At 38.9% G+C, this 27,057-nt stretch overlaps 1 protein-coding gene across 1 annotated transcript in view; it reads right to left on the minus strand.

The window, feature by feature from the left end:
* Positions 1 to 27,057, minus strand: part of ELAPOR2 (endosome-lysosome associated apoptosis and autophagy regulator family member 2) — a 174,653-nt gene that overhangs the window by 69,252 nt on the left and 78,344 nt on the right. The window contains exon 3 of the mRNA XM_004381480.1: positions 5,783 to 5,978. Within this exon, the coding sequence (XP_004381537.1) occupies positions 5,783 to 5,978 (196 nt within the window). The remainder of the gene's footprint in view (positions 1 to 5,782; positions 5,979 to 27,057) is intronic.

A 27,057-nucleotide genomic window follows, 5' to 3' on the forward strand; every position in this document is an offset into this window, starting at 1 on the left:
ACTGAGACTGGAGGAACCCCAGAAAGCATGGCCCCTGGATTCTCTGTTAGCCTAGAACTAAAACAATTTCTGAGGCCAACTCTTCAGACAAAGATTGGACTGGACTGTGGGACATAAAATGATACTCATGAAGAGTGTGCTTCTTAGCTCAAGTAGAAACATGAGACTAAACGGGGAGCTTCTGTCAGATGACAAGGTAGAGGGGGTTAGGAGCTGGTTGAATGGACATGAGAAATCAGGGGTGGAATGGAGGAGTGTGCTGTCACAGTATACGGAGAGCAATTAGGGTCACATAACAATGTATGTATAAATTTTTGTATGAGAGACTAACTTGAAATGTAAACTTTCACTTAAACTACAACAATAAACAAACAAAAAAAAAAGAATGATCTATATGTATTTTACCATGTTAAGGAAATATCAATTTACGCATGTTTAGGTGAATTTTAGCAACAACATTATAAAATTTTCAAAATCCAAAAAATAAATAAATAAAAAGACAACTGATTATTTAAAGCACAATATCATTATGTGAGGACGGTGCAGGACCGGGCAGGGTTGCTAAAAGTCGGAACCAACTCGACGGCACCTAACAACAATCATTACACTGTTGGGTTTACTACATGTATCTAAATTGACTATATGACAATAGCACAAAGATGAGGTTGTAAATACAACTATACTGTTCTAAGGTTTTTACATATTATGTGAAAGTACAATAACAACTCTATACTATGAAAAGAATGTGTAATTTAATTTCCATCCTAGAGCCACCACTAAAAAAAAAAAAAAAAAAGTTAAATCCAAGAAAAAAAAGCTAAAAAGGCAAATGAAGAAATAAAATATACTTCTAAAAAAATACTAGAGTAACCCAAAATAAGCAGGATAGGAGAAAAAATGGGGAAAATAGGATAAATAAAAAAATAAGAAGACATTAAACCAAACCTAACCACATCAGTAATTATATTAAATGTAATTACACCCCACTTAAAAAGCAAAGATTGTCAAATTGGACAAAAGCAAAACCTATCTATATGCTATTTAAAAGAAAGTTCTTTAAATATAAAGGCTCAAAGAGTTTGAAAATTAAAAGATGGGAAAAGACATCATGTAAACAGTAAGCATAAGAAAGCTACACTAATATCAGCAAGGTTATAAAAGAATTAGTTCATCAGTAAGATATAATAATCCTAAATGTGTATGCACCAAACAACAGAACTATAAAATACATGAGGCAAAAACAGAAACAAAGGGAGAAATAGACAAATCCACAAACATACATGGAGATTTTAACTCTCTTCTCTCAATCATTGACAAAAAAAGCAAACAAAAAAGTCAGTCTGGATATAGACTTGAACACTACTACCAACCAACTTAACTGATATTCATAGAACACTATATATTGCTGGAGCCCTGGTGGCACAGTGGTTAAGAGCTCGGCTGCTAACTAAAAGATAAGCAGTTCAAATCCACCAGCCGCTCCTTGGAAACCCTATGGGGCAGTTCTACTCTGTCCTACAGGGTCGCTATGAGTCAGAATTGACTGGATGGCAATGGTTTTTTTCTTTTTTTTTTAATATCTAACAAGCAGCCCTGGTGGCGCAGTGGTTAAAGACTGGCTGCTAACCAAAAGGTCGGCTGTTGGAACCCACCAGCCGCCATGAGAGAAAGATGTGGCAGTGTGCTTTCATAAAGATTTACAGCCTTGGAAAGCCCGGGGGCAGTTCTCTTCTGTCCTACAGGGTCACTATGCATCGGAATCAACACGATGGCAGTGCGTTTTGTTTCGTTTGTATCTAACAACTACAGAATACACAATCATTTCAAGTGCACATGGAACATTAACTAAGACCAGATACTAAGCCATAAAACAAATGTCATTGAATTTCAAAAGACTGAAAAATTAACTATAAATCAAAACCAAAACCTTTGCTGTAGAGTTGATTCTGACTCAATAGCGACCCTACAGGTCAGAGTCGAACTGCCCCATAGGGCTTCCAAGGAGCGGCTGGTGGATTCGAACTGCCGACCTTTTGTTTAGCAGCCATAGCTCGCAATAGCTCTTAACCACTGCACCACCAGGTCTTACAAATTAACCATACCAAAAAAAAAAGATACTCATTGCCGTGTAGTCAATTCTGACTCACAGGGAGCCTACAGGACAGAGTAGAACTGCCCCGTAGGGCTTCCAAGGAGCAGGTGGTGGATTCAAACTGCCTACCTTTTGGTTAGCAACCAAGCTCTAAACCACTGCACCACCGGGGCTCCAAATTAACCATAAGACTTCTAATTATCAAAGGTTACCGTTAAGAAAATGAAAAGGCAAGCTACAGACTGGGAGGAAATATTACGTATTATATATGCATATAAGAACAGGGAGCCTTGGTGGTGCAGTGGTTAAGAGCTTGGCTGCTAACCAAAAAGTCAGCAGTTCAATCACTCCTTGGAAACCCTGTGGGACAGTTCTACTCTGTCTTATAGGGTCACTATGAGTTGGAATCAACTAGGCGGCAACAGGATCTACATATAGGGATACCTGGTGGCTCAATGGTTAAACTCAGCTGCTAACTGAAAGGGCAGTGGTTTGAATCTACCAGCAGCTCGGAGACAGAAAAGACCAGGAGATCTGTTCCATAAAGATTACAGCCTAGGAAACCCTATGGGGCAGTTCTACTCTGTCCTATAGGGTCTAAGGGGTCACTATGAGTCAGAATTGACTCGACAGCACACAACAACTACATATACATGTATGTGTAATATATACTAAATATTATATAAATATATACATCATAAGGACTTGTACCCAGAATATACAAAGAACTCATACAGCTCAATAATAAAATAACCAAAAAATAGAAAATGGGCAAAACACTTGAACAGATATCTCACTAAAGACAAATAAATGGCCATTAAGCATATGAAAAGTGTTCAACATTATTCTAAATCAGGGAAATTCAAATGAAAACCATAAGGAGATATCATTTCACATATACACTAAAATGACTAAAATTTAAAAAATTGACATGTAGATGTTAGCAAAGACTGACATACACATGCTGGCAAGCACATGCAATAACCAGAACACTGCGGTTGGGGAGTATATAATGGCATAACCATTTTGGAAAATTCTTTGGCTGTTTCTTGTTCAATAAATATCTTCTATATAATCCAGCCAATTAAAAAGAGGCAAAAAGAATGCAAGATTGGATGGGTGGAAGAAAGGAAGGAGGGTAGAAAAATAATCATAGTAATATCAGACTAACATTTACATTGAGAAAATCATATTTGAAGATAATACATTGAAAACTTTTCTGCTTATTACTCAATTTCTTTGATGAATTAACTATTCCAGGTAGAAAAAGAAGCCATGTCAACATCTTCTGCCCACCAAAGCAAAAAGGCCCCATAACATTCTCCTAGTACCTTCCTTTAATGGAATACACACAAAGTATTGTGTTTACATATATATTTATTTATATTTATATATATACACAAAGTTATCATTTCTAGTGCCACAACCCTATAGAATGAAATGTCAATTAGAATAAAAGAAACCAGTGTCAGTTGGCAGAGAGTTCTCTGAGCTCGAGAGCAAGAACGAAAGAGGAAGGGAGAAAGAAAGGAAGGAAAGGAGAGGGAGGTAGAGAGTGAGGGGTAAAGAGGAGAGGAGGAGGAAGGGTGAGGAAAGAAGACAAACACGTCTCCTTTTAGCACAGCTAACTAATCCCTTGGTATTTTTGTTGTTGTTTTTGTTGTTAGCTGCTATGGAGTCAGCCCGATTCACAGCAACCATATGCACAACAGAACAAAACGGTGAATTTCCATGACTGGAAGAGGAACAAACTTGCGATCCATAAGGTATTCACTGGCTGATTTCTAGAAGTAGACTGTCAGGCCTTTCTTCCTAGTCTGTCAGTCTGGAAGCTCTGGACTCAGGACTCAACAACATAGCAACACACAAATTTCCACTGACAGACAGGTGGTGGCTGTGCATGAGGTGGACTGGCCAGCAAATGAATCTGGGTCTCAGACATGGAGGCAAGAATTCTACCACTGAACTACACTACCCCCTTAGGCCACGGTAATATTTTTTAATTTCTGAGAGGCCACTGTAGTCAGAAGATAACCAGAGGCCTAAATTTAAGTTTCCTAAACTTAGCCATATGAAAGAAAATGTTATATAATCAATATATGAGAACAGGAAGGGATACAGCCCCTTCCTGTTTTTTTCAGGGCTTCTAATCTGTTCAGCCTAGTTCAGTCATGACTGAGGAAGTATCACTGGAACAGACCTGAATTTTTAAAGTTACAGTGAACTGGAAAGATAACTAGAATGGGAAAAATTACAGGTTGAAGCCCTGCTAGAAACTTAATCTCCCTCTCAGAGAACAAGGGCAGTGTACGCACTGCATAGCAACCAAATCTCTTGCCCTTGGATATTCAGCATAGTCCAAAGCAGTGGTGCCTCCCTCAAAGACAGCAGCGCCCCACTCAAAGATGGTAGCCAACTGCGCTGCTTTGAACGTGTGTCACTCTCCTACAGTCCTACCAATAATCCAATCTCACGCATCAGGCTCCTGAAAGGGCTCACAATGCCTTTTCTAAGCCTCTCATTCCATGGCTTTGACCCAATTTTCCTGTTCTTGGTACTGTGCCAAATCTGCCAAATTGTAAAACTTTGGGTCTGTTCCTGTTTTGCTTCATGGGCCATGACTGAACTGGTTTGAAATGGTTCGAAGCCCTGTTTTTTTTTTTTTTCAAAACAATTTAACATTCCTCCAGCACTGTCATAAGTAAGCTAGTAATTCACTATTAGAGAGGCAGAAATGAAACAAAGAGCCTTTCCATCTTAGGTGCTTAACCTACTCTCTCTTAGCTGAGACAATCAAGTCTCTGTACGAAGGTTACCCAAAAAAGACTATCTGAAATTATCCATTAAAAATTATAAAATTCATGTTGCCATGAATTGAATTGCATCCCCCAAAAATATGTGTCAACTTGGCTAGGCCATGATTCCCAGTATTGTGTGATTATCCACCATTTTGTCATCTGATGTGATTTTCCTACGTGTTGTAAATCCCACCTCTACAATGTTAATGAGGCAGGATTAGAGGCCGTTATGTTAATGGACAGGACTCAATCTGTAAGATTAGGTTGTGTCCTAAACCAATCTCTTTCGAGATATAAAAGAGAGAAGCAGGCAGAGAGACAGGGGGACCTCGTACCACCAAGAAAGTAGTGCCAGGAGCAGAGCGTGTCCTCTGAACCCAGGGTCCCTGCACTGAGAAGACTGATGACGAGGACCTTCCCCCTGAGCCAAAAGACAGAAAGCTTTCCCCTGAAGCTGGCACCCTGAATTTGGACTTCCAGCCTCCTAGACTAGGAGAGAATAAATTTTTCTTTGTTAAAGCCATCCACTTGTGGACTTTCTGTTATAGCAGCACTAGATAAATAAGACAGATGTAGCAAAGAGTTTGCAGAAATATCACTGGCTTGAGTGCAGCTATAAATATATTATTAGGAAATTAATTTGGTTTTCTAAGTTTTATTGTATTTTTACATACAGTACCTATTACATCCTGAGGGCAATTATTAGAATTTCATGGAAACATAGCTCCATTATTTGTAATGACTGTCCAAAAAATAAAAAATATAATTCTTTGCAATTAGCTTTTCTATAATATAATCAGCAACAAGATTATTCTCAACTTCTTTCTAGAAAAGAGCAAGTACATCTTCTCAAGTATCTAGTCAAGATTCAAAGACTCCTTTGGGTTCTTACTTGTCACAGCCATCTGGCCTGCTGTCAGAAGGACCCACCACAGTGTCCATGAAGGTCGCAACATTGGAAAATCCTGCTGGCAACTCATCCCATTCATCAAATTTGATGCCACTGCCCAAGGAGTAGGTGCCTTCACCACACTTACTGCATACCTGGTTCTTCATTTCTAGATACTCTCCAGAAGCACAGGAGAAAGCTGAAAGGCAGAAAATGAACAACCCATGAGTCACTGGCCATCCCTGTCAATTTCCTCCCCTTTCACATTCTCACCAGAATTATTTTTATAAAATTCAGATCATGTCACACCCTAACTGAAATCTTTCAATGACTCCCTTATGTATTTCACAATCTGGCCCCAACCTGTTTTACCAGGCTCATCCCTTGTCCCATCCTCTTCCAATTATAACAAAATTCATATCATTCCCCAAATATTTTATCCTCTTTTTTACTGCTGTGGTCCTCTTTCCCAGAAGATCCTAACCAAACCATCTTCTCTTCCTGGAAAACTCCCTTTTCTAACTCTTCAAGACAGACAACCCCTGAGCCCACTAGCCAGTCAGTTGTGCCTCCCTCAAAGTTCCTATGATCTGTCTTTATAATAACTCCATTAAAGCACTTAATATATATAGACCAATTACCAGCTGATGTGAGACTTAGCTCCTAGAAAACAAGAACAATTACCTTTGGTTTCCTAATTGTATCTGGCAGAAACTAAATCCAAATAAAATGTCTGCTGAATGATAACTAAGCAAAAAGGGGGTAACAGAAGTTTGCGCTTCAAATGTAACAGCTTTACAAGTATCTCCACTGTGAAACCACAAGCCCACTTTTTCAATACTCACAACCCCCACCTGATCATTTCCACAACCTATATCTTATTGCTGATGTCAAGTTCTCTGCTAATTTTGAGAACTTTACCCAGAGACAGTAGGTGTGGGTAATGTTAAGAACAGTCGACACAGTTACAGAAAAGAAGGCAGTTCTGCTGCTAAGTTATTATTCATTCAATAAACGCAAATTAACATCCCCCAAGTATGTGGCTCTGCGTTCAGGGTGGTATTAGTGACTCAAACCTGACAAAGGCTTTTCTAATCCTTTAATCAGGATATTAACAAAACAAGAACAAAATAAAACCTCCAAATTAACCAATGAAGAAATTTTTCCCAGCAGAGAATGAAGCAACAAAGCCTCACATTTTAGTAGATTCCTCTTTTATAGTTCATTGGAGAACTTAGCCAGAAATAAAAACAAGCTAATTCTGAAAAACCAATTAAGCAATTAGAGCTAAAATTCACACCCATCTATTTGCTCATCCACTGAATTAATATAATGCTTTTCTTCAGAAAGGCTTAAGATGCTGTACAATGAACTTAAACTCTCCAATCAACATCCCATAATTAGTAAAACATCATAAAATAAAAAAACCCACTGCTGTCGAGTCAATTTCAACTCAAAGTGATCCATAGCACAGAGTAGAACTGCCCCATAGGGTTTCCAAGGCTGAAATCTTTACAGAAGCAGACTGCCATGTCTTTCTCCCATGGAGCAGCTGTTGGGTTTGAACGACCAACCTCTCAGTTAGCAGCCAAATGCTAGTATTGCATGTGGGCTACAATGTCAAAACTACCCTGGGACCAGGTTGTGTCATTTCCTAATTCTGTGATCTTAAGTCAATTACTTCACTTCTCTAGGTCTTGGTCTCTGCTTGGAAAAGTGAGATGATAATCAGAGCAGCTACCTCATAAGGCTCTACTGAGAAAATAAAATATGGTATAAAGTGGTGAGCATACTGCCTGGCATATAGCAAATGCTCACTACATACTACTATTATTACTACCAGCGCTACCAAGAGAGAAACACAGTAATTGAAGAAAATCTGTTTTACTTTCTATAGTTTATGGGTTTTTTTTATTGTTGTTCAAAATATACACAGCAAAACATACACCAATCCAATAATTTATACCTGTACAATACAGTAACATTGATTATATTCTTTAAATTATACAGCCATTCTCATCCTCCTTTTCTAATTTGTTGCCCCCCACAATGACATAAACTCACTTCCCCCTAAGCTTCCTATCTAACCTTTCAAATTGCTGTTTTCAATTTAATACCATACAGGAAATTCTTTTAAAGGAGTCCTTGGGTGGCACAAATGGTTAAGTGCTTGACTATTAGCCAAAAGGCTGGCAGTTCAAATCCACCCAGAGGTGCCTCAGAAGACAGGTCTAATGACATGCTTCCAAAAGGTCACAGCCTTGAAAACCCTATGGAGCAGTTCTACTGTGCACACAATGGGTCACCTGAGTTAAAATCCATTTGACAACAACTAACAATACAGCAGTTTATGGATCTTTTAGCAAATTTGGATGAAACAATTTGTTTTCCTAACATGAACCAAAAGCCATCATCATACTAAATCAGGGTTCAGCAAACCACAGTCAAATCTGCCTGGATTCCTATATTGTAAATAAAGTTTTATTGAAATACAGACACACTCATTCATATCGTCTGTGTTTGCTTTCAAACCACAATGGCAGAGCTGAATAGCTGCAATTTACTATCTGATAAAATAATCCTGGGAGACAGTTTAGTGTCCAAAATTTAACTTTTAACTTAATTAAGAAAAAAAAAAAAAAAAACCCAAACCCGTTGCCATCGAGTCAAAGCCAACTTAAGGCGACCCTACAGGACAGAGTAGAACTGCCACATGTCTGTCACTTTGTCGTACTGTGTGGGCTTGCATTTTGCTGTGATGCTTGAAGCCATGCCACCGATATTCAGATACGAGCAGGGTCATTAATGGCGGAAGGGTTTCAGTTGAGCTTCCAGACTAAGACAGACTAGGAAGGACCCGGTAGTCTACTTCTGAAAACAATCAGTCAGTGAAAACTTTCTGAATAGCAGTGGAACATTGTGTGATATAGTGTCAGAAGATGAGCTCCTCAGGTTGGAAGGCACTCAAAATACGACTGGGGAAGAGCTGTCTCCTCAAAATAGAGTGACCTTAATGACGTGGATGGAGTCAAGCTTTCAGGACCTTCATTTGCTGATGTGACACGACTGAAAATGAGAAGAAACAGCTGCAAACATCCATTAATTATCAGAACATGGAATGTATAAAGTATGAATCTCGGAAAATTGGAAATCATCAAAAATGAAATGGAACACATAAGGATCGATATCCTAGGCATTACTGTGCTGAAGCGGACTGGTATTGGTCATTTTGAATCGGGCAATCATACGGTCTACTATGCCGGGAATGACAACTTGAAAAGGAAGAGCATTGTATTCATCCTCAAAAAGGACATTTCAAGATCTATCCTGAAGCACAGTGCTGTTAGTGATAGGATAATATCCATACTTCTACAAGGAAGACCAATTAATACAGCTATTATTCAAATTTATGCACCAATCACTAAGGCCAGAGATAAAGAAACTGAAGATTTTTACCAACTTCTGCAGTCTGAAATTATTGAACATGCGATCAGGATGCATTGATAATTACTGGCAATTGGAATGCGAAAGTAGGAAACAAAGAAGAAGGATCAGTAGTTGGAAAATACGGCCTTGGTGACAGAAATGATGCCAGAGATCACATGACTGAATTTTGTAAGGCCAACAACTTCTTAATTGCAAATACCTTTTTTCACCAACATAAACAGCAACTACACACATGGACCTCGCCAAATGGAATACACAGTAATCAAATCAAATACATCTGTGGAAAGAGGCAATGGAAAAGCTCAATATCATCAGTCAGAACAAGGCTAGGGGCCAACTGCAGATCAGATCATCAATTACTCATATGCAAGTTCAAGCTGAAACTGAAGAAATCAGAACAAGTCCACGAGAGCCAAAGTATGGCCTTGAGTATATCCCACCAGAACTTAGAGACCATCTCAAGAATAGATTTGACACTTTGAACACTAATGACCAACAACTGATCAAGTTGTGGAATGACATCAAGGACATCATACATGAAGAAAGCAAGAGGTCATTAAAAATATGGAGGGAAAAAAGACCTATTTGGATGTCAGAAGCGACTCTGAAACTTGCTCTTGAACATCGAGTAGCTAAAGCAAAAGGAAAAAATGAAGAAGTAAAAAAGCAGAAGATTTCAAAGGGCAGCTCCAGAAGACAAAGTAAAGTATTACAATGACATGTGCAAAGACTCGGAGATAGAAAACCAAAAGGAAAAAACATGCTCAGCATTTCTCAAGCTGAAAGAACTGAAGAAAAAATTCAAGCCTCAAGTTCCAATACTGAAGGATTCTACAGGGAAAATATTAAACAACGCAGGAAGCATCAAAAGAAGATGGAAGGAATACACAGAGTCACTATACTAAAGAGAATTGATTGATGTTCAACCATTTCAGGAGGTAATATATGATCAGGAACCAATGGTACTGAAGGAAGAAGTCCAAGCTGTACTGAAGGCATTGGCGAAAAACAAGGCTCCAGGAATTCACGGAATACCAATTGAGATGTTTCAACAAATGGAGGCAGTGCTGGAAGCGCTCACTCATCTATGCCAAGAAATTTGGAAGACAGCTACCTGGCCAACCGACTGGAGGAGATCCATAATCGTGCCTTTTCCAAAGAAAGGTGATCAAACAATGCAGAAATTATTGAACATTATCATTAATATCACACACAAGTAACATTTTACTGAAGATAATTCTAAAATGGCTACAGCAGTACATCAACAGAGTACTGCCAGAAATTCAAGCTGGATTCAAGCCGAATTCAGAAGAACAAGGAATGAGGAATATCATCGGTGATGTCAGGTGGGTCTTGGCTGAAAGCAGAGAATACCAGAAAGATGTTTCTCTGTGTTTTATTGATTATGCAAAGGCATTTGACTGTGTAGATCATAACAAATTGTGACTAACATTGTGAAGTATGGGAATTCCAGAACACTTAATTGTGCTCGTGAGGAACCTGTACATAGACTAAGAGGCAGTTGTTCAAACAGAACAAGGGGATACTGCATGGTTTAAAATCAGGAAAGGTATGTGCCAGGTTTGCATCCTTTCACCTTACTTATTCAGTCTATATGCTGAGCAAATAATCCGAGAAGCTTTACTATATGAAGAAGAATGAGGTATCAGGGTTGGAGGAAGGCTTATGAACAACCTGTGATATACAGCTAACATAACTTTGCTTGCTGAAAGTGAAGAGGACTTGAAGCACTAGGTTCTGACTCATAGCGACCCTGTGTGCAACAGAACACAACACTGCCCAGTCCTGTGGAATCCTCACAGTTGTTGCTATGTTTGAGTCCACGGTTGCAGCCACTGTGTCACTCCATCCTGTTGAGGGTCTTCCTCTTTTTCGCTAACCTTCTATTTTACCAAGCATGATGTCCTTCTCCAGGGACTGATCCCCTCCTGATAACATGTCCAAAGTACGTGAGACAAGGTCTCACCATCTTCCCTTCTAAGGAGCATTCTAGCTGTTACTTCTTCCAAGACAGATTTGTTCATTGTTCTGGCAGTCCATGGTATATTCAGTATTCTTCGCCAACACCATAAATCAAGTGCATCAATTCTTCTTCAGTCTTTCTTACTGATTGTCCATCTTTCACATGCATACCAGGCAATTGAAAATACCATGCCTTGGGTCAGGCACACCTTAGTCATCAAAGTGACATCTTTGTTTTTAACACTTTAAAGAGATCTCTTGCAGCTGATTTGCCCAATGTAATGTGTCTTTTGATTTCTTAACTCCTGCTTCCATGGGTGTTGACTGTGGATCCAAGTAAAATGTTATCCTTGACAACCTCAATCTTTTCTCCATTTATCATGATGCTTATTGGTCCAGTTGTGAGGATTTTTGTTTTATGTTGAGGTGTAATCCATACTGAAGGCTGTAGTCTTTAATCTTCATCAGTAATTGCTTCAAGTCCTCCTCACTTTCAGCCAGCATGGTTGAGTCATCTGCATAATGCAAGTTGTTAATGAGTCTTCCTCCAATCCTGATGCCCTGTTTCTCTTCATATAGTCCAGTTTCTCGGATTATTTGCTCAGCATACTGATTGAATAGGTATGGTGAAAGGATACAACCCTGACGCACACCTTTCTTGACTTTAAACCATGTAATATCCCCTTGTTCTGTTTGAACAGCTTCCTCTTGATCCATCTACGGATTCCTCATGAGCACAATTAAGTGTTCCAAAATTCCCATTCTTCGCAATGTTATCCATAATTTGTTATGATCTACACAGTCAAATGTCTTAGCATAGTCAATAAAACACTGGTAAACATCTTTCTGGTATTCTCTGCTTTCAGCCAGGATCCCTCTGACATCAGCAATGATATCCCTGGTTCCACATCCTTTTCTAAATCTGGGCTTGAATTTCTGGCAGTTACCTGCCAATATACTGCTGCAGCTGCTTTTGAATGATCTTCAGCAAAATGTTACTTGTGTGTGGTATTAAAGGTATTCTTTGATAATTTCTGCATTTGGTTGGATCACCCTTCTTGGGAATAGGCATAAATATGGATCTCTTATGGTGAATAACAAGAAGTTTCGGGCAAGAAAGAATGGGTTTCAAGCAAACAAGTCAATTAGTAAAGGAACAGTGGGTTTTGGAAAAACAAGCCGTCATTGCTGACACGTTTCACTGTGTTCTGCGCATGGGCGTTTGAGAGGCTGAAGTTAGCCATAGTGCAGCCATGTTTAAATGGCACATATCCCCACAGAACACGCTTGGCATTTCTCAAGCTGAAAGAACTGAAGAAAAAATTCAAGCCTCGAGTTGCAATATTGCAGGATTCTATGGGCAAAATATTGAATGAAGCATCAAAAGAAGCATCAAAAGAAAATGCAAGGAATACACAGAGTCACTGTACCAAACAGAATTGGTTAATGTTCAGCCACTTCAGGAGGTAACATATGATGAGGAACCAATGGTACTTAAAGTAGAAGTCCAAACTGCACTGAAGGCATTGGTGAAAAACAAGGCGCTAGGCTAGGAATTGATGGAATACCAACTGAGATTTTCCAACAACTGGATGCAATGCTGGGAAGCGCTCACTCATCTGTGCCCATTGTTCTGTAATTTGCTTCACTGCTTGCTGTATTGACTATAAATAAACTCCTGGGACTGAAGTGGGGGTCGACTCCTCAGAGTGATCCTCCTTGGCCCCACTTCTCTGTAAGAGTTGTGGCATTGGTTGCTAACTTCACCACTCCGACAATCGTCGCCACACTGACAGTGTTCCTCTTTTTTGGTTTTCTAACTCCAGGTCCTTGCACATTTCATTATACTTTGTCTTCTCGAGCTGCCCTTTTACATCTTCTGTTCAGCTCTTTTACTTCATCATTTCTTCCATTTGCTTTAGCTACTCTACATTCAAGAACAAGTTTCAGAGTCTCTCTACTGATATCCATGTTGGTCTTTTCTTTCTTTCCTGTCTTTTTAATAATCTTTTATTTTCTTCATTTATGATGTCCCTGACATCATCCCACAACTCATCTGGTCTTCAGTCATTAGTGTTCAATGTGTCAAATCTATTCTTAAGCTAGTCTCTATATTCAAGCGGGATATACTCAAAGTCGTTAAATGGGTATAGGGCATTTAATCCACTTCCATCTGTCAGTTTGTCATACCATGGTAGCCTGCATGTTGCTGTGATGCTGGAAGTTATGCCACCAGTATTTCAAATACCAGCAGGGTCACCCATGGTGGACAGGTTTCAGCAGAGCTTCCAGACAATGTATTTCCAAAAAATAGCCAATGAAGACCCTATGGATCACAACAGAGTATTGTCCACTACAGTGATGGAAGATGATCTCTGTAGGTTAAAAGACAGTCAAAATACACAGTGGCCGCAACAAGGGATTTGAGCATACCAACAATCATGAAGATGGAACTGGACTGGGCAACAGTTTCATTCTGTTGAGCCAACTCCACAGCAAGTAACAACAGCAACGGGGTTTTTAATAATATAAGGGGCCTACAGAGTCTAAAGCTTTTTGTATTTTAATCACTTGTTCTTTCCAATCTTTTTTGCCATTCTAGAAGCCAGCTCTAGAACCACATGTCAAGGAAACTGTGGAGGAAGCAAAGAAGAGCCACATGTTCTTGATAAACACAACTTACTTCACAAGATTATGTTCATACTGCCAGCCTCACTGGGCAGCACCAATGATGGCCTGTTTTTCCTTTTCTGATATATTATATCTCAGCCTCATTCACTGTTTATTTCCACGCTGCTTTCTTGGCCCTTGGTCTTTAACTGGCTTACAAACTTTCTTATACTCTTAGGGAATATGCCTCTTCATTCAAATTTTTTTTTAGTCTCTAACACAGGACCCTTTCAAAACAAGCAGATGACAGTTGTTGTAAATAGCAGTAATATGAGTTGATCAAAGTTCATTTGAACAACTAGTCATTTCTGAAATAAATACTGTTTTTCAACAACCTAGAAAATCCTAAAGTAAAGGATTGAGTTAAAAATGAACAAACTCCACCTTTTGGATATGAGAACAAAAAGATCTTTTTGACCTAAGACAACACTACTCAACAGTGGGCACAGTCTGGGATTTCAAAATATTTTACCTAAGCAGTCAGTGAAGAGTGATGATGAAAAACTCAACCTCTTCAAATTTAAGCTGTAACCAAGAGGCCATATGGTACACTTTCTGTTCTTTTTCTCAGCTTTATACCCCTTCTTTTATGACACCTATTTTTGGTAGTATGGAATCTGTAATGGTTCCAATACAGGTGTGAAGACTCATATTTGGAAAAGAGCATTTAATTAGTCTGTCACCAACTAGCAAATTGCTTGGGCAATTTACTTAACCCCTGTTATGGTTTGAATTGTGTCCCCCAAAAATATGTATTGTAAATCCTAATCCCTATCTATATACACCTTTGATATAATCCTATTTGGCATAGTTTTCTTTCTTATGTTAATGAGGCTGTTTATCAGTGTAGGCCATTTCTTAAACCAATCATTTTTGAGATATAAAAGGAGCAAATTAGGCACAGAAGCAAGTAAGCACAAATGGAGGACATACAGATGCCACATGGATAACTCCAAGGAACACCAAGGAATGCCAGAGGAGCTGAGACAAGGATTTTCCCCCAGAGCAGATAGAAAGGTCCTTTCCCTAGAGCTGGCGTCCTGAATTCAGACATCTAGCCTCATAAACTGTGAGAAAATAAATTTCTGTTTGTGAAAGCCATCCACTTTAACAGTATTTCTGTTACAGCAGCACTAAGAAACTAAGACATCCCTCCCTGTCTCCATTCACATTTCAGTCAGAACACTACCTTCCCTTGTTCCCTCAAAGGACTGCTTCTGGTGATTCAATAAGAGATCAAAACCATGCTGAAAGTACAAAGTGATACGAAAATTCAAGGTATTACTAAGATCATGCCAGCACAAAGTACCAAATAAATGGATACTGCATTGAATTATTTATAGCTTATCATCTATGAATTATGCTTAACAATAAAAAAAAATCTATTTTTAATCTTTTTACCACAAGGGCCTCTAAGTTTTGCTTTTACTTTCTCCAGAGGCTTTATGCCTTGAAAGACTATGGCTATCAATTATATTTATTCACAATTCATTCATTTTTTTTCTATTTTTATTCAAAGTTGTTTATTAATAAAATGTATTTTTAAACAGTAAGTAGGAATAAGTAGTAAAAAAAAAAAAGGATTTTAGTTTTACTTCTTTAATGATATGTTGATGATATAGTAAGCCTATGCAATCTTACTACATATAAATATCTGGGAACCACATATTGGAAACTACTATATTAGATTAATTCATTCAACAAATATTTCTTGAGTACCTATCATATAGCAGGCAAACAATAGACATCAAGAATATTTTGGAGAATAAGATATAAACAGTCCTTACTCTCATGGAGCCCCTAGTCTAGTTGGAGACTTATCTTCCTCAAGATAGGTCAAATTTTCATATCTAAAACCAACCAAACCCACTGCCTTGGAGTTGATTCTGATGCAGAGCCACCCTATAGGACAGAGTAGAACTGCCCCATTGGGTTTCCAAGGCTATAAATCTTTACAGAAGTGGACTGCCACATCTTTCTCCCACCCAGCAACTGGTACAAACGGCCAACCTTTTGGTTGGCAGCTGAGCGCTTTAACCACTGCACCACCATGGTTCCTTCAATTTACATATCACTAAAGTTAAATTCATTGTAGAATCTATCTTGCTTGTTAATCCAAGTGTCATGGATTGAATCGTGTCTCCCAAAAATATCTGTCAACTTGGCTAGATCATGATTCCCCAGTATTGTATGACTATCTACCATTTTGTCATCTGATGTGATTTCTCTATGTGGTGTAAATCCTATCACTATGATGTAATGGGATGGATGAGTGGCAGTTATATTGATTAGATCTACAAGATTAGATAGTGTCTTAAGCCAATCTCTTTTGAGATATAAAAGACAGAAGCAAGCAGAGAGACCTGCACTGGGAAGCAACTCGACCAGGGGAAGATTGATGGCAATGACCTTCCTCCAGAGCCAAGAAGAGAAAGCCTTTCCCTGGAGCCAGTGCCCTGAATTTGGACTTGTAGCCTGCTAGACGGTGAAAGAATAAATTTCTTTGTTGAAGCCATCCACTTGTGGTATTTCTGTTATAGTAGCACTAGATGACTTAAGACATCAAGTTAATAACTAAATATAAAATAATTGAATCAATTCCAGAATCAAGAAGAGCCAATATTCTATTTTTCTTCAATTGTGTAGCTTCATTTAAATAAGATAAATAAAATACGGTTAAAGCTACAGACACTCTATTATTGACTACACAAGAAAGATACTCTTGAAGTTTTTGTTGTTATTCACTGCCATTATGGGCAGTACAAAACAGGGAAAATAATATATAGTTTGTGGGCCTCAAAAAAAAAGAGGATAATTTTTCAAAAGAGTTCACTAAAAGAGTAAAAAGAGAACCTAAGGACTGGGAAAAAAATTTTTGGCTATAACATATCCGACAAAGGTCTAATCTCTAGAATGTACTGGAAAATCCAACACCTCTACAATAAAAAGACAAATAATCCAAACAAAAAATGGGCTAAGGGTATGAACAGACACTTCACCAAAGAAGACATTCAAGTGGCTAACAAACACATAAGAAAATGCTCGTGATCACTACTCATTAAAGAAATGCAAATCCAAACTACAATGAGATACCATCTCACCCTAACATTACGGGCACAAGTCAGAAAAAACAGAAAATAACAAATGTCTGAGAGGCTGCAGGGAGCTTGGAGCTCTCATGCACTGCTGGTGGAAATGCAAAATGGTACAACCATTTTTGGAAAACAATATGGTGCTTCCTTAAAAAGCTAGAAATAGAAATAGCATACGATCCAGCAATCCTACTCCTAGGAATATATCCTAGAGAAATAAGAGTCATCGTACAAATAGACATATGCATACTGTGGTGAATTAATTACTTTTGTGTGTGGCCTTTTTAGCCATGGTCTTGTAACTCCCACCCAGGTAATTGTGTGATAGGGTAATTGTAGCCTACCAAGGGGATTGGTCAATTTTGCCTTAAAAGAGAGCCAATTCCAGAGCAGGCAAGAGGAGCCCACCACCACCACCAAGGAAGGAGAGACCTGGCCCCAGAAGACAGCGTGGTGCGCTTCCTGGCCAAAAGAGAGAGAAAACTGAGTGCCTCTGGGCAGAGACTGAGGGCCAGGGAGAGGCACGCCTGTGAGCACAGCTGGGGAGAGGCTATCCTGGTGGAAGAACTGTATCCTGAGTGTTCTTGAGCCTGAATTGTAACTGGTACTTCCCCAACAAACCCCATAATTGTAAGTATGGTCTGTGAGTTCTGTGTGGTCATTGTAATGAATTATCAAACCCAGCAGAGAAGTAGAGAGTGCTGTGAGAGGGATGGCTGGTGTTATAATTAGTGAAGATGGCAGACCGAGGAGGCTTGTCTGGCTTCCACGTCATGAGAGTCAGTCTTGCGCTGTTGATCTTGGTTCTCCTTCCCCCTTGTGGGGTTAGAGGAGGTCAGACACTGCCCTCAAGCCATTTTCACACATACCCATGTTCACTGCAGCATTATTCACAATAGCAAAAAGATGGAAACAACCTAAGTGCCCATCAACAGATGAATAGATAAACTACAGTACATACACACAATGGAATACTATACAACAATAAAAAACAGTGATGAATCTGCAAAACATCTCACAACATGGATGAATCTGGAGGTCATTATGCTGAATGAAATAAGTCAATCACAAAAGGACAAATACTGTATGAGACCACTATCATAAAAACACACGAAATGTTTTCACACAGGAAGAAATAATCTTTGATGGTTACAAGGGAGGGGAGGGGTTGAGAGGGAAAAACACTAACTAGATAGCGGTAATTTTGGTGACGGGTAAGACAGTATACAATACTGCGGAAGTTAGCACAACTTGACCAGAGCAAAGTCACAGAAGCTTCACAGACACATCCAAATGCCCTGAGAGACCAAGCTACTGGGCTGAGGGTTGGGGACCACGGTCTTGAGGGACATCTAGCTCAACTGGCATAACACAGTCGGTAAAGAAAATCTTCTACATGCAACTGTGGTGAGTACCAACTAGGGTCTTAAAAGTCTGTGAGCAGCCATCTAAGATACATCTACTGGTCCCATCCCAGCTAGAGCAAAGGAGAATGAAGAACACCAAATGCATAAAGGAAAGATTAGTCCAAAGGACTAATGGACCACAACTACCACAACTTCCACCAGACTGAGCCCAGAACAACTAGATGGTGCCTGGTTACCACCACCGATTGCTCTGGTAAGGATCACAATAGAGGATCCCAGACAGCAGGAGAAAAATGTAGAAAAAAATTCAAATTCACAAAAAAAAAAAAAAGATCAGGCTTGCTGGTCTGACAAAGACTGGAGAAACCCTGAGAATACGGCCCCTGGACACCCTTTTAACTCAGTACTAAAATCATTCCTGAGGTTCACCCTTCAGCCAAAGATTAGACAGGTCTATAGGGCCAATGATAACACACGTGAGCAATGTGCTTCGTCGTTCAATCACGTATGCGAGACTAATGGGCACACCAGCCCAAAGGCAAAGATGAAAAGGAAAACTGGACGAATGGAAACAGGGAACCTGGGGTGGAGAAGGGGAGAGTGTTGACACATCCTGGGGATGGCAACCAATGTCACAAAATAATTTGTGTATTAACTGTTTAACGAGAACTTAATTTGCTCTGTAAACTTTGACCTAAATCACAATTTCTTTAAAAAAATGATAATTTTTACCTTTCCCACTCATTTAGCCAAGTAATTATCATTATAAGATACTTAAAACTTTCAATGCCAGCCAGGTCTCACAGAAAACGAAAAAGAAAGTGGGAAACAGCATGTACGAGAAACTGAACAGCACATCGAACTCAGCAAATCTCAGCTCTTCTTCCTCCCTGAGATCCAGGGATGAAGAGAACACTTCAACACTATCTTTACAACTTCTTGTTTGTGAAATTCCTAGAGAAGGAAGAAAAAACAAATTTATCTCTCATTTTATGAAAATGAAAGTGAGAGATTGGAGGAACACAAAACCATACCTTAAAACAAGACATTTCCTGCTGATGTTCTCTGATTCACATTGAGCCAGTTTCCCCGCCCCACCCCACCCCCATTGGCTGAAGGGAATCTTTGTTCCTTTTACTGAGAAGATTTTATTATTTATCATAAAGGCTGTTTTTCTTGTCAAAATACACAAGGCAGCAACGAAGGCTGGCTGTGAGAACATTAACTGTCTGCCATGCTCAATTTAAGGCTGGAAGAGGATAATTGAAAGTTAACACTCTTGCCAAATTCCAATAGCGGCACACACTGCAATGTTCCTATCAGGAGTAAATATTTGTGAGCATTGAGAAGATATATTAGGACTCCACTAAAATTCAAAAGTTCCAGGGTTTCAGGGATATATGCTGAGGCATGATTTGATCATAGACTGAATAAATCTGTGATATGTAATCATAAGTCTAAAGACATTCAGAACGACCATATGGGGCTTTTGAGGATATCTGGTTCCAGTGCTCCTAATCAGGTCCAAATTCCTTCATCTGTGTGTCCTTGGGTAAGTCAGTTCAACTTTTCTACAGTCACTAGTGACAGAAGTAGAGCCCAAGACTCTCTATCTAACAGACTCCCTGCAATATCATGTGCCAGAGGATTTTACTATGATTAAGCTGAGAAAAATCCACGGTCCTTATTTGAAATGAAAAAGAATACAGTCTTTAAAAAGAACTCTGAACTAGAAGTCAAATGATATGAGTTCTAATTCCAACAGCACGCTCTAGCCATGTGATAACAGTGCGCAGACTTTCTTGCTAGTTTTTGAAATAATCATATGAAGTTAAAGGCACCCTGGTGGTGCAGTGGTTAAGCACTTGGTTGCTAACTGAAAGTTTGGTGGTTGGAACCCACGAGCCGCTCCATGGGAGAAAGATGTGGTAGTCTGTTTCTAAAAAGATTATAGCCTTGGAAACCCTAAAGGGAAGTTCTAGTCTGTCCTATAGGGTTGCTATGAGTCAGGATTGACTCGACGGCAACAGGTTTCATTTTGGTTTGGTTCTATGAAGTAACATATGCAAAGCTGCTTTGTAAATTCTGAAACTATAAAATTATTATAACTGAATTATTAAAGCCTCATCCTAACAATAATTTTTTTTAATTTTTCATTAAGAGGTAGGAGTGAAACTGTAGGCCACAAAGATATATTTTTAAAGTTCTTATTTGTGAACATTTACAGAGAAGAAATAAAATAATAATTTTCATCTCTTTTACAAAAATGAAAGTGAGACAGGGAAAAAAACAAAGAGGTACATTAAATCATTTCCTGCTAATGTTCCCTAATTCACTGTTTACTGAAAAGAATATTTACTGAAACTGTTGCCTCTACATCTCTGAAAACTAATTCTCCTATCTAATGTCCTTCCCATTGGGTCCTCACAGAGTCCTCCTACAAGGTAGAGCTGTATGATTACCATAGCACTTCTTAGAGAAGACTGACCAGCCAGAAGCTACTAAAAAAAAAAAAAAAAAAAAAAATCACCCAACTCCTGGCAGGAAAACTGATTTGTGTAACACCATAGATAACTTAATGGGTAGAACCTAGATAAAGAGTTTCCAGCTTTTAATGAAGAAAAGCTAACTAAGGTAGTTTTCATCTTTAAGTATACAAATGTATTTTATTGGGGTTTCTTGACTTCGGTGTTTGATAGGGGAGTAGATAAATTCCACTTGATCTGGCTCGATGACACAAGGTTTACAGAAAAAAAAAAAAAAGACAACAGCCAAGGTCAGGGGAAGGAAAACGTTCAGAGTAATAGATGATGTCACCAAAGGAGACAGAACAATGCATCCGTGAAATCAGTTTTCTCAACTTCCAATTATACCCTAACATTTTGACTCTTATCCTCCTGAACTTTTCCTCTTCCTTCGTCACCCTCTACTTCCTAATGGTCTCTCTGACCTTGATTCTACAGTTTTGAGGGCTGAGTTCTCTCATCTTATAAAACACTTTTTTCAGAGAAGCTCCTTCAACCATAGCTCCCATCCAGCACTGCAATCTATCTAAAGCCTGACTTTGAGCTGTTCTTGGCAGTTTTTACCTCGTCTTTTAATAATCTCATTCATCCCTGGCTTTCACCTACCTCTTGTGTATGGCTGAGTAAATTGTACTTTAACACTCTGCCCACCTGGAACTCGATGCATCAACATTCCAAACTAAGCCTACTGAAGACAAAATGCTAATGTCCTTCTATATACAGAATGTTACAAATGCGATTAGACCTCGGTTTCACCAATAGAAAGGAAACACTGAAGTCAGTTACCGAATTTATTCAACCAACTATTCCAGTGCTGCAGAGCTTTCTTAGGAGCCCTGAAAAGATTATAGAAGAGCTCTAGTCCTTAAGATGTTCATTCTCATCTTAGGAAGAATGAAATAGGGTGCTATTCTGAAGAAAAAATTTCTATAATTGAAAAAAGGGTCAATTTTTTTCTAATATTTGTTTAATAATGAAAGCACAGTATATGTATTAAGCATCTACAATATTTTAAACACGGGGAAAAACACCAACTAACCAACTTCACATTGTATATGAAGATATAACTACAAATATCCTTTAAATTCTAAGTGTTATTTCAGAAAATATATATACAGGTAAGAATAAAATCTATGAACAGATCATTAATCAATTGAAATGCCACACAAAGCCATTTATACGAGCCTTTAAATGCCATCTTAAAAAAAAAAAAATCCATTCACCTATCCAGGATGCCAAATTCTGCAGGATTTCAACCGTTAGGTAAGTGTTAGGGGAGTACAGATGCCTCCAGAAAGGGACTAACACTTGTTGAGTATACACTGTAGTATATTACAAAGAGGCAGAATACTACAGAGGTTAAGAACATGATGAAAGAAAGGCCGAGCAGTCTACTTCTGAAAAATCAGCCATTAAAAAACCTACGAAGCTCAGTTCTACTCTGACATACATGGGGTCACCATGAGTCAGAATCAACTTGATGGCAACTGTTGTTGTTTGTTTGTGTTTTGTTTGTGCTTTGTTCATGTTATGTTTTAAGAACATGGACCCAGGAGCTAGACTGCCTGGTTACAAATCTTGGTTCTGCCTTTGACCTGTCTGTGTTGTGTAACCTTGGACAACATCTATGTTTAGTTTCCTCATTTATTAAAATAAAGAGGGGTAATAAAAGCATCTACTTCACATGGTTGTTGTGATGACTAAATGAATTTGAGTTAATACACGTAAAGCACTTACAATTGTGCCTGGCATATAATAAGTAAATACTGTCTGTTAATATTATTATCATTTTATTTTGATGATGATGATTATCAGTATTATTAGATTATAATATAATATTAAATCATTACAATTTCAGACATTGTCGGTTATATGTATCATTTTATTTAACCCCCTCAGCCACCTGTGAATGGCTCTCTACAGGTCGAAGTCAAGAGTCCTTGGTATGATACGGGAGCCCACGAGATTTGCCAGAATCTCTGGCCTCTCTGACATACCCCTGAGAGCCAGCCATTCAGATTTTGTACAGCGTCCAGGAAAACTCGATGCTGCCTCCTCTCTGTACCTTCTCTCATGTTTCCTACGCCTGGAATATCACTTGGTATCATCAAATTAAAGAACTTCTTCCTTCAGGATTTACCTCAGAGATCCTTAGAGAATTAACATGCATGGCACATAAAGTAGGTCATTTAATCCCTGCCTCAACTCTAAGTCATGACACAATTTTGCACATGAACTTGCCGGGGCTCAGATAATTTGCCAAGGTTATTTACGTGGTAACTGATGGGTCTGAAATTTAAACTTGTATCTGCTTCTCTGTGAGGCACTCTTGACTCCTCTGAGCAGAATTAACTCCTCCCTCCTTGGTGAGATCACCCTAGGTTTATAAGTTTATCAAGCAGTTTGCCCCCTACCCTGCAATTCATTTATTTACTCATCTTCTCCCTTATTAAAATAAAAGGTCCTGGAAAACAGGAATCTTTTTATTTTAGATCCCTATTGTCAAGCATGCAGGAAATAATAAACGTTTGTTCAATGAATGAATTAAAGCTCAATAAAGAGCTGTGAAATAAGTATTTTGCTCAAGGACATACAAGTCAGTGGCAGAACTGGAGCTTAAACCCAGATGTGTGCTGCATCTGACCGCTGACTGTGTGAGGTCTTCAACTGGACACCAATGCAGTAATGCGGTGATTAAACCTTGTAGAGCAAGGAAATTAAATAAATCATCGAATAAGTCATACCACACAAAAACTTATTAGTCAGGCATGTGTGTATAAATCTGTGTTTTCCAAAAACAATATTCTTTAGAAAATTAGCTATGGAATCCTAATGCACATTAGATAAAAGAGTCCTATTATCAAATACATTTGGTAAACTCTGGGTAAAATGTTACAGAGCACTGACCATGTTCTATAAATGTTAGGCTTATTAAGCTTCTCACAGACATTAATGTGAAAATGTGAACTACAACCTTTTATCAGGGGGATATAGCATTGAGCATTTTCCAAACTTTCTGGTATTTCACTACAGAAAACCCTGACACACTTTTTGTTTGCATGAAGCATTTCTGGGGATTAGTAGTCTATAGAACAGGCTCTGAGCAAAATGTTCAACTGTCACTCAGTGCCAGTGTATTCAATTTGCCCATTTCTTCATCTGCACTTGCTGTTATACCTATACCAAATCTTACCACAACTGAAACAGACTATTTATTGAACCCCGGGGGAAAGCCTACACTTGAGAGAGCTTTCATTAGAAGAAGGGGATTTTTAAAACTTCCACCTATAAACTCAAAATCAATTCTCTGTCCATGAGAGTTCTCCTTCTTCTCTCACTTCCAAATGGGAATCAAAAGCCGTTGACTCAGATTGTCATCATTTATTCTGCTTACTCCTTAAAGTCCATTAAATGTGAACTATAACAAGAGATACGAGAGAAACAAAGGAAAAAAGAATCCGTACCCAAGTTTTTTATAACTAGCCTGAACACATCCAAGAAAACCAAATATTAAATGTTTATAACCAGTCATTCAAAGAGTAGACTATAAACATAAATATGCATACATATGTAAAAGTTACAACTAAAGCCACATTTATGTTTCACTATATCCTGTATGAGAAATACAGGAGTAACACACACACATTATACATATACATATATACATTTCCATGTATATTTGATTTATATATATTGCTTTATATGTATAATCGGTTTATAAATACTGAAGTACAATATTACAATTATATGAGACTAAAATTGATTTGATCCTGACACACCCAATGGAATTATAGTCATCTTAAATAGTCATCCTCAATTAGAAAATGGTGTGTTAAGATTGTACTTGAAGTTGTAGAAATATTTGAAGGAGTAGACAATAGAACATATATACTCCCAAAATAAATGTGAGAATATAAAAGGAAGAGATATCTTATGTTTATTTCCCCTTCAGTGCTCTAGACTTGTCTGAATATATGTAAAGGAATTCTCTCCCCACTACTACACCAGAGGGAGCCAGGTCTTTATTTCTAAGGTTTGGTTTAGAAGAAAAGTGTCCTACCTACAGCCAGAGAGAGAAAGAAAGCAAAGGAGACAGAGGGAGAAGGTACACCACCCCAGCAACCACTCCAAAAGATTATTTTGCATGGTTGAAGAACATCAAGGGGACCCCAAAGAGTCAAAAAAAAAAAGTTTCAGAAACTCTTGTGCCCCAAGGAAAGGGTCCCTGGTGGCACAGTGGTTAAGCACTCAGCTGCTAACCGAAAGGTTGGTAATTTGAACCCACCAGCTGCTCCGTAGGAGAAAGATGTGGCAGTCTGCTTCTGTAAATATTACAGCCTTGGAAACCCTATGGGGCACTTCCACTCCCTATAGGGTCACTATGAGTTGCAGTCGACTTGACAACAACAGGTTTTGGTCTTGGGTACCTCAACGATGAAAGAGAGAAGTGACCCAAAGTAGAGAAGGGATGAAGTTGGAACAGGTTTATATTTCCTTGGTCTGAGAGAAGACAATAGGTGTTGTGGTTCTAGGAATAGTATGCTACTTGCAAGCCATGCCAGAGGTATGCCAAGACCTAGAGTGGTAGAGGGATGCTCAGAGGCTGGCCTCAGCACCAGGGACCGGGAAACAGCAGCACATTTCCCTGCAGCTCAGCCTGGAGAGGAGGAGAGATCTGAAGGTCATCTCAGTGACCTATCTAGAGCAGCACTGCTCAAGAGACTGATGAGCTCTCCATAGCAGAGAGGACAGAAGGACAATGAGAACCAGTGTCAACTGATAACCAGAGTCCTCCGCATCCCATTTCCTGAGCTGGGTAAGCTTCAGGTTCACATACACCCCTGGGTTCTAATAAAAAAAAGAGACAGCTGACTTCTTATTAGCTTTGCTCAGAGAGCCTTGCAGCCAGATTTTATATGGTTTTTTAAAAGTAAATAAAGATATATATTGCCCATCAATTTTCTTTTAAAAAATTATAACTGCTACATAAACATTCGTATATTCCCTTTCCTAAAGAAAGGACCTCCTTTATTGCTTCTTTACGAGAAAGAAGAAAAGAGAAAGAGCTACTGTCTTGATCATCTAGTGCTGCTACAACAGAAATACCACAAGTGGATGGCTTTAACAAACAGAAGTTGATTCTCTCACAGTCTAGTAGGCTAGAAGTCCAAATTCAGGGCATCAGTTCCAGGGGAAGGCTTTCTTTCTTTTGGCTCTGGAGGAAGGTCCTTGTCATCAATCTTCCCCTGGTCTAGCAGCTTCTCAGGCACAGGGACTCCAGGTCCAAAGGATGCGCTCTGTTCCCGGAGCTGCTTTCTTGCTGGTATGAGGTCCCCAACTCTCAGCTCATTTCCCTTTCCTTTTATCTCTTGTAAGACAAAAGGTGATGCAGGCCACACCCCAGGGAAACTCCCTTTACATGGGATTAGGGATGTGACCTGAGTAAGGGTGTTACATCCCACCCTACACCTCTTTAACATAATCTAATCTTGCCTTATTAACCACAAGTAGAGATTAGGATTTACAACACAAAGGAAAATTACATTAATCATAAAATGAAGGACAACCACAAAATACTGGGAATCATGCCTAACCAAGCTGACACATACTTTTGTGGGACACAATTCAATCTATGACAGCTACCCGATTACATTTTGAAGAATCTATAACAATTTAAATGGAGTCCAAATTCTGGGGTTGACTTTATTTAGAGGCATTAGGGAGATTATCTCCTATGCAGTGTTGACTGCCCTAAGTATCCTTCACTTTCTTGAAGTTCCCATGCTCCACTTTTTTATACTCCCTTTCTCTGTATGGACCAACTGCTGGCCCCACCAACAGTTTTATGTCCTCCACAGAAGGCTCTGAAAGCTCCTCCATGCTGCCATCCTCAAGTGGCAAGTATAACTTAGTGGGTGTAAGACAGGGCACTTAAGTTCCAGATCCGTCACCTCCAAGCTGTATGGCCTGAGGTAAGCTACTTCGTTATTTTAGTGCTGAGTTTACTCATCTGTAAAATGGAAACACTTACAGTAGCTATCTCAGAGGGTTGTTGTGAAGATACAATGGGATAATGACACAGAGCTCTCATACTTGAGATATGGTTGGTGCTATTGTTGTTAGGTGCTGTTGAGTTCTGACTTATAGTGACCCTATGTGTTATATGGTCCTTCGCCATCTTCACAATAGTAGGT

The sequence above is a fragment of the Trichechus manatus genome, unplaced genomic scaffold, assembly GCF_000243295.1.
Source record: "Trichechus manatus latirostris isolate Lorelei unplaced genomic scaffold, TriManLat1.0 scaffold00085, whole genome shotgun sequence".
NCBI lineage: Eukaryota > Metazoa > Chordata > Mammalia > Sirenia > Trichechidae > Trichechus > Trichechus manatus.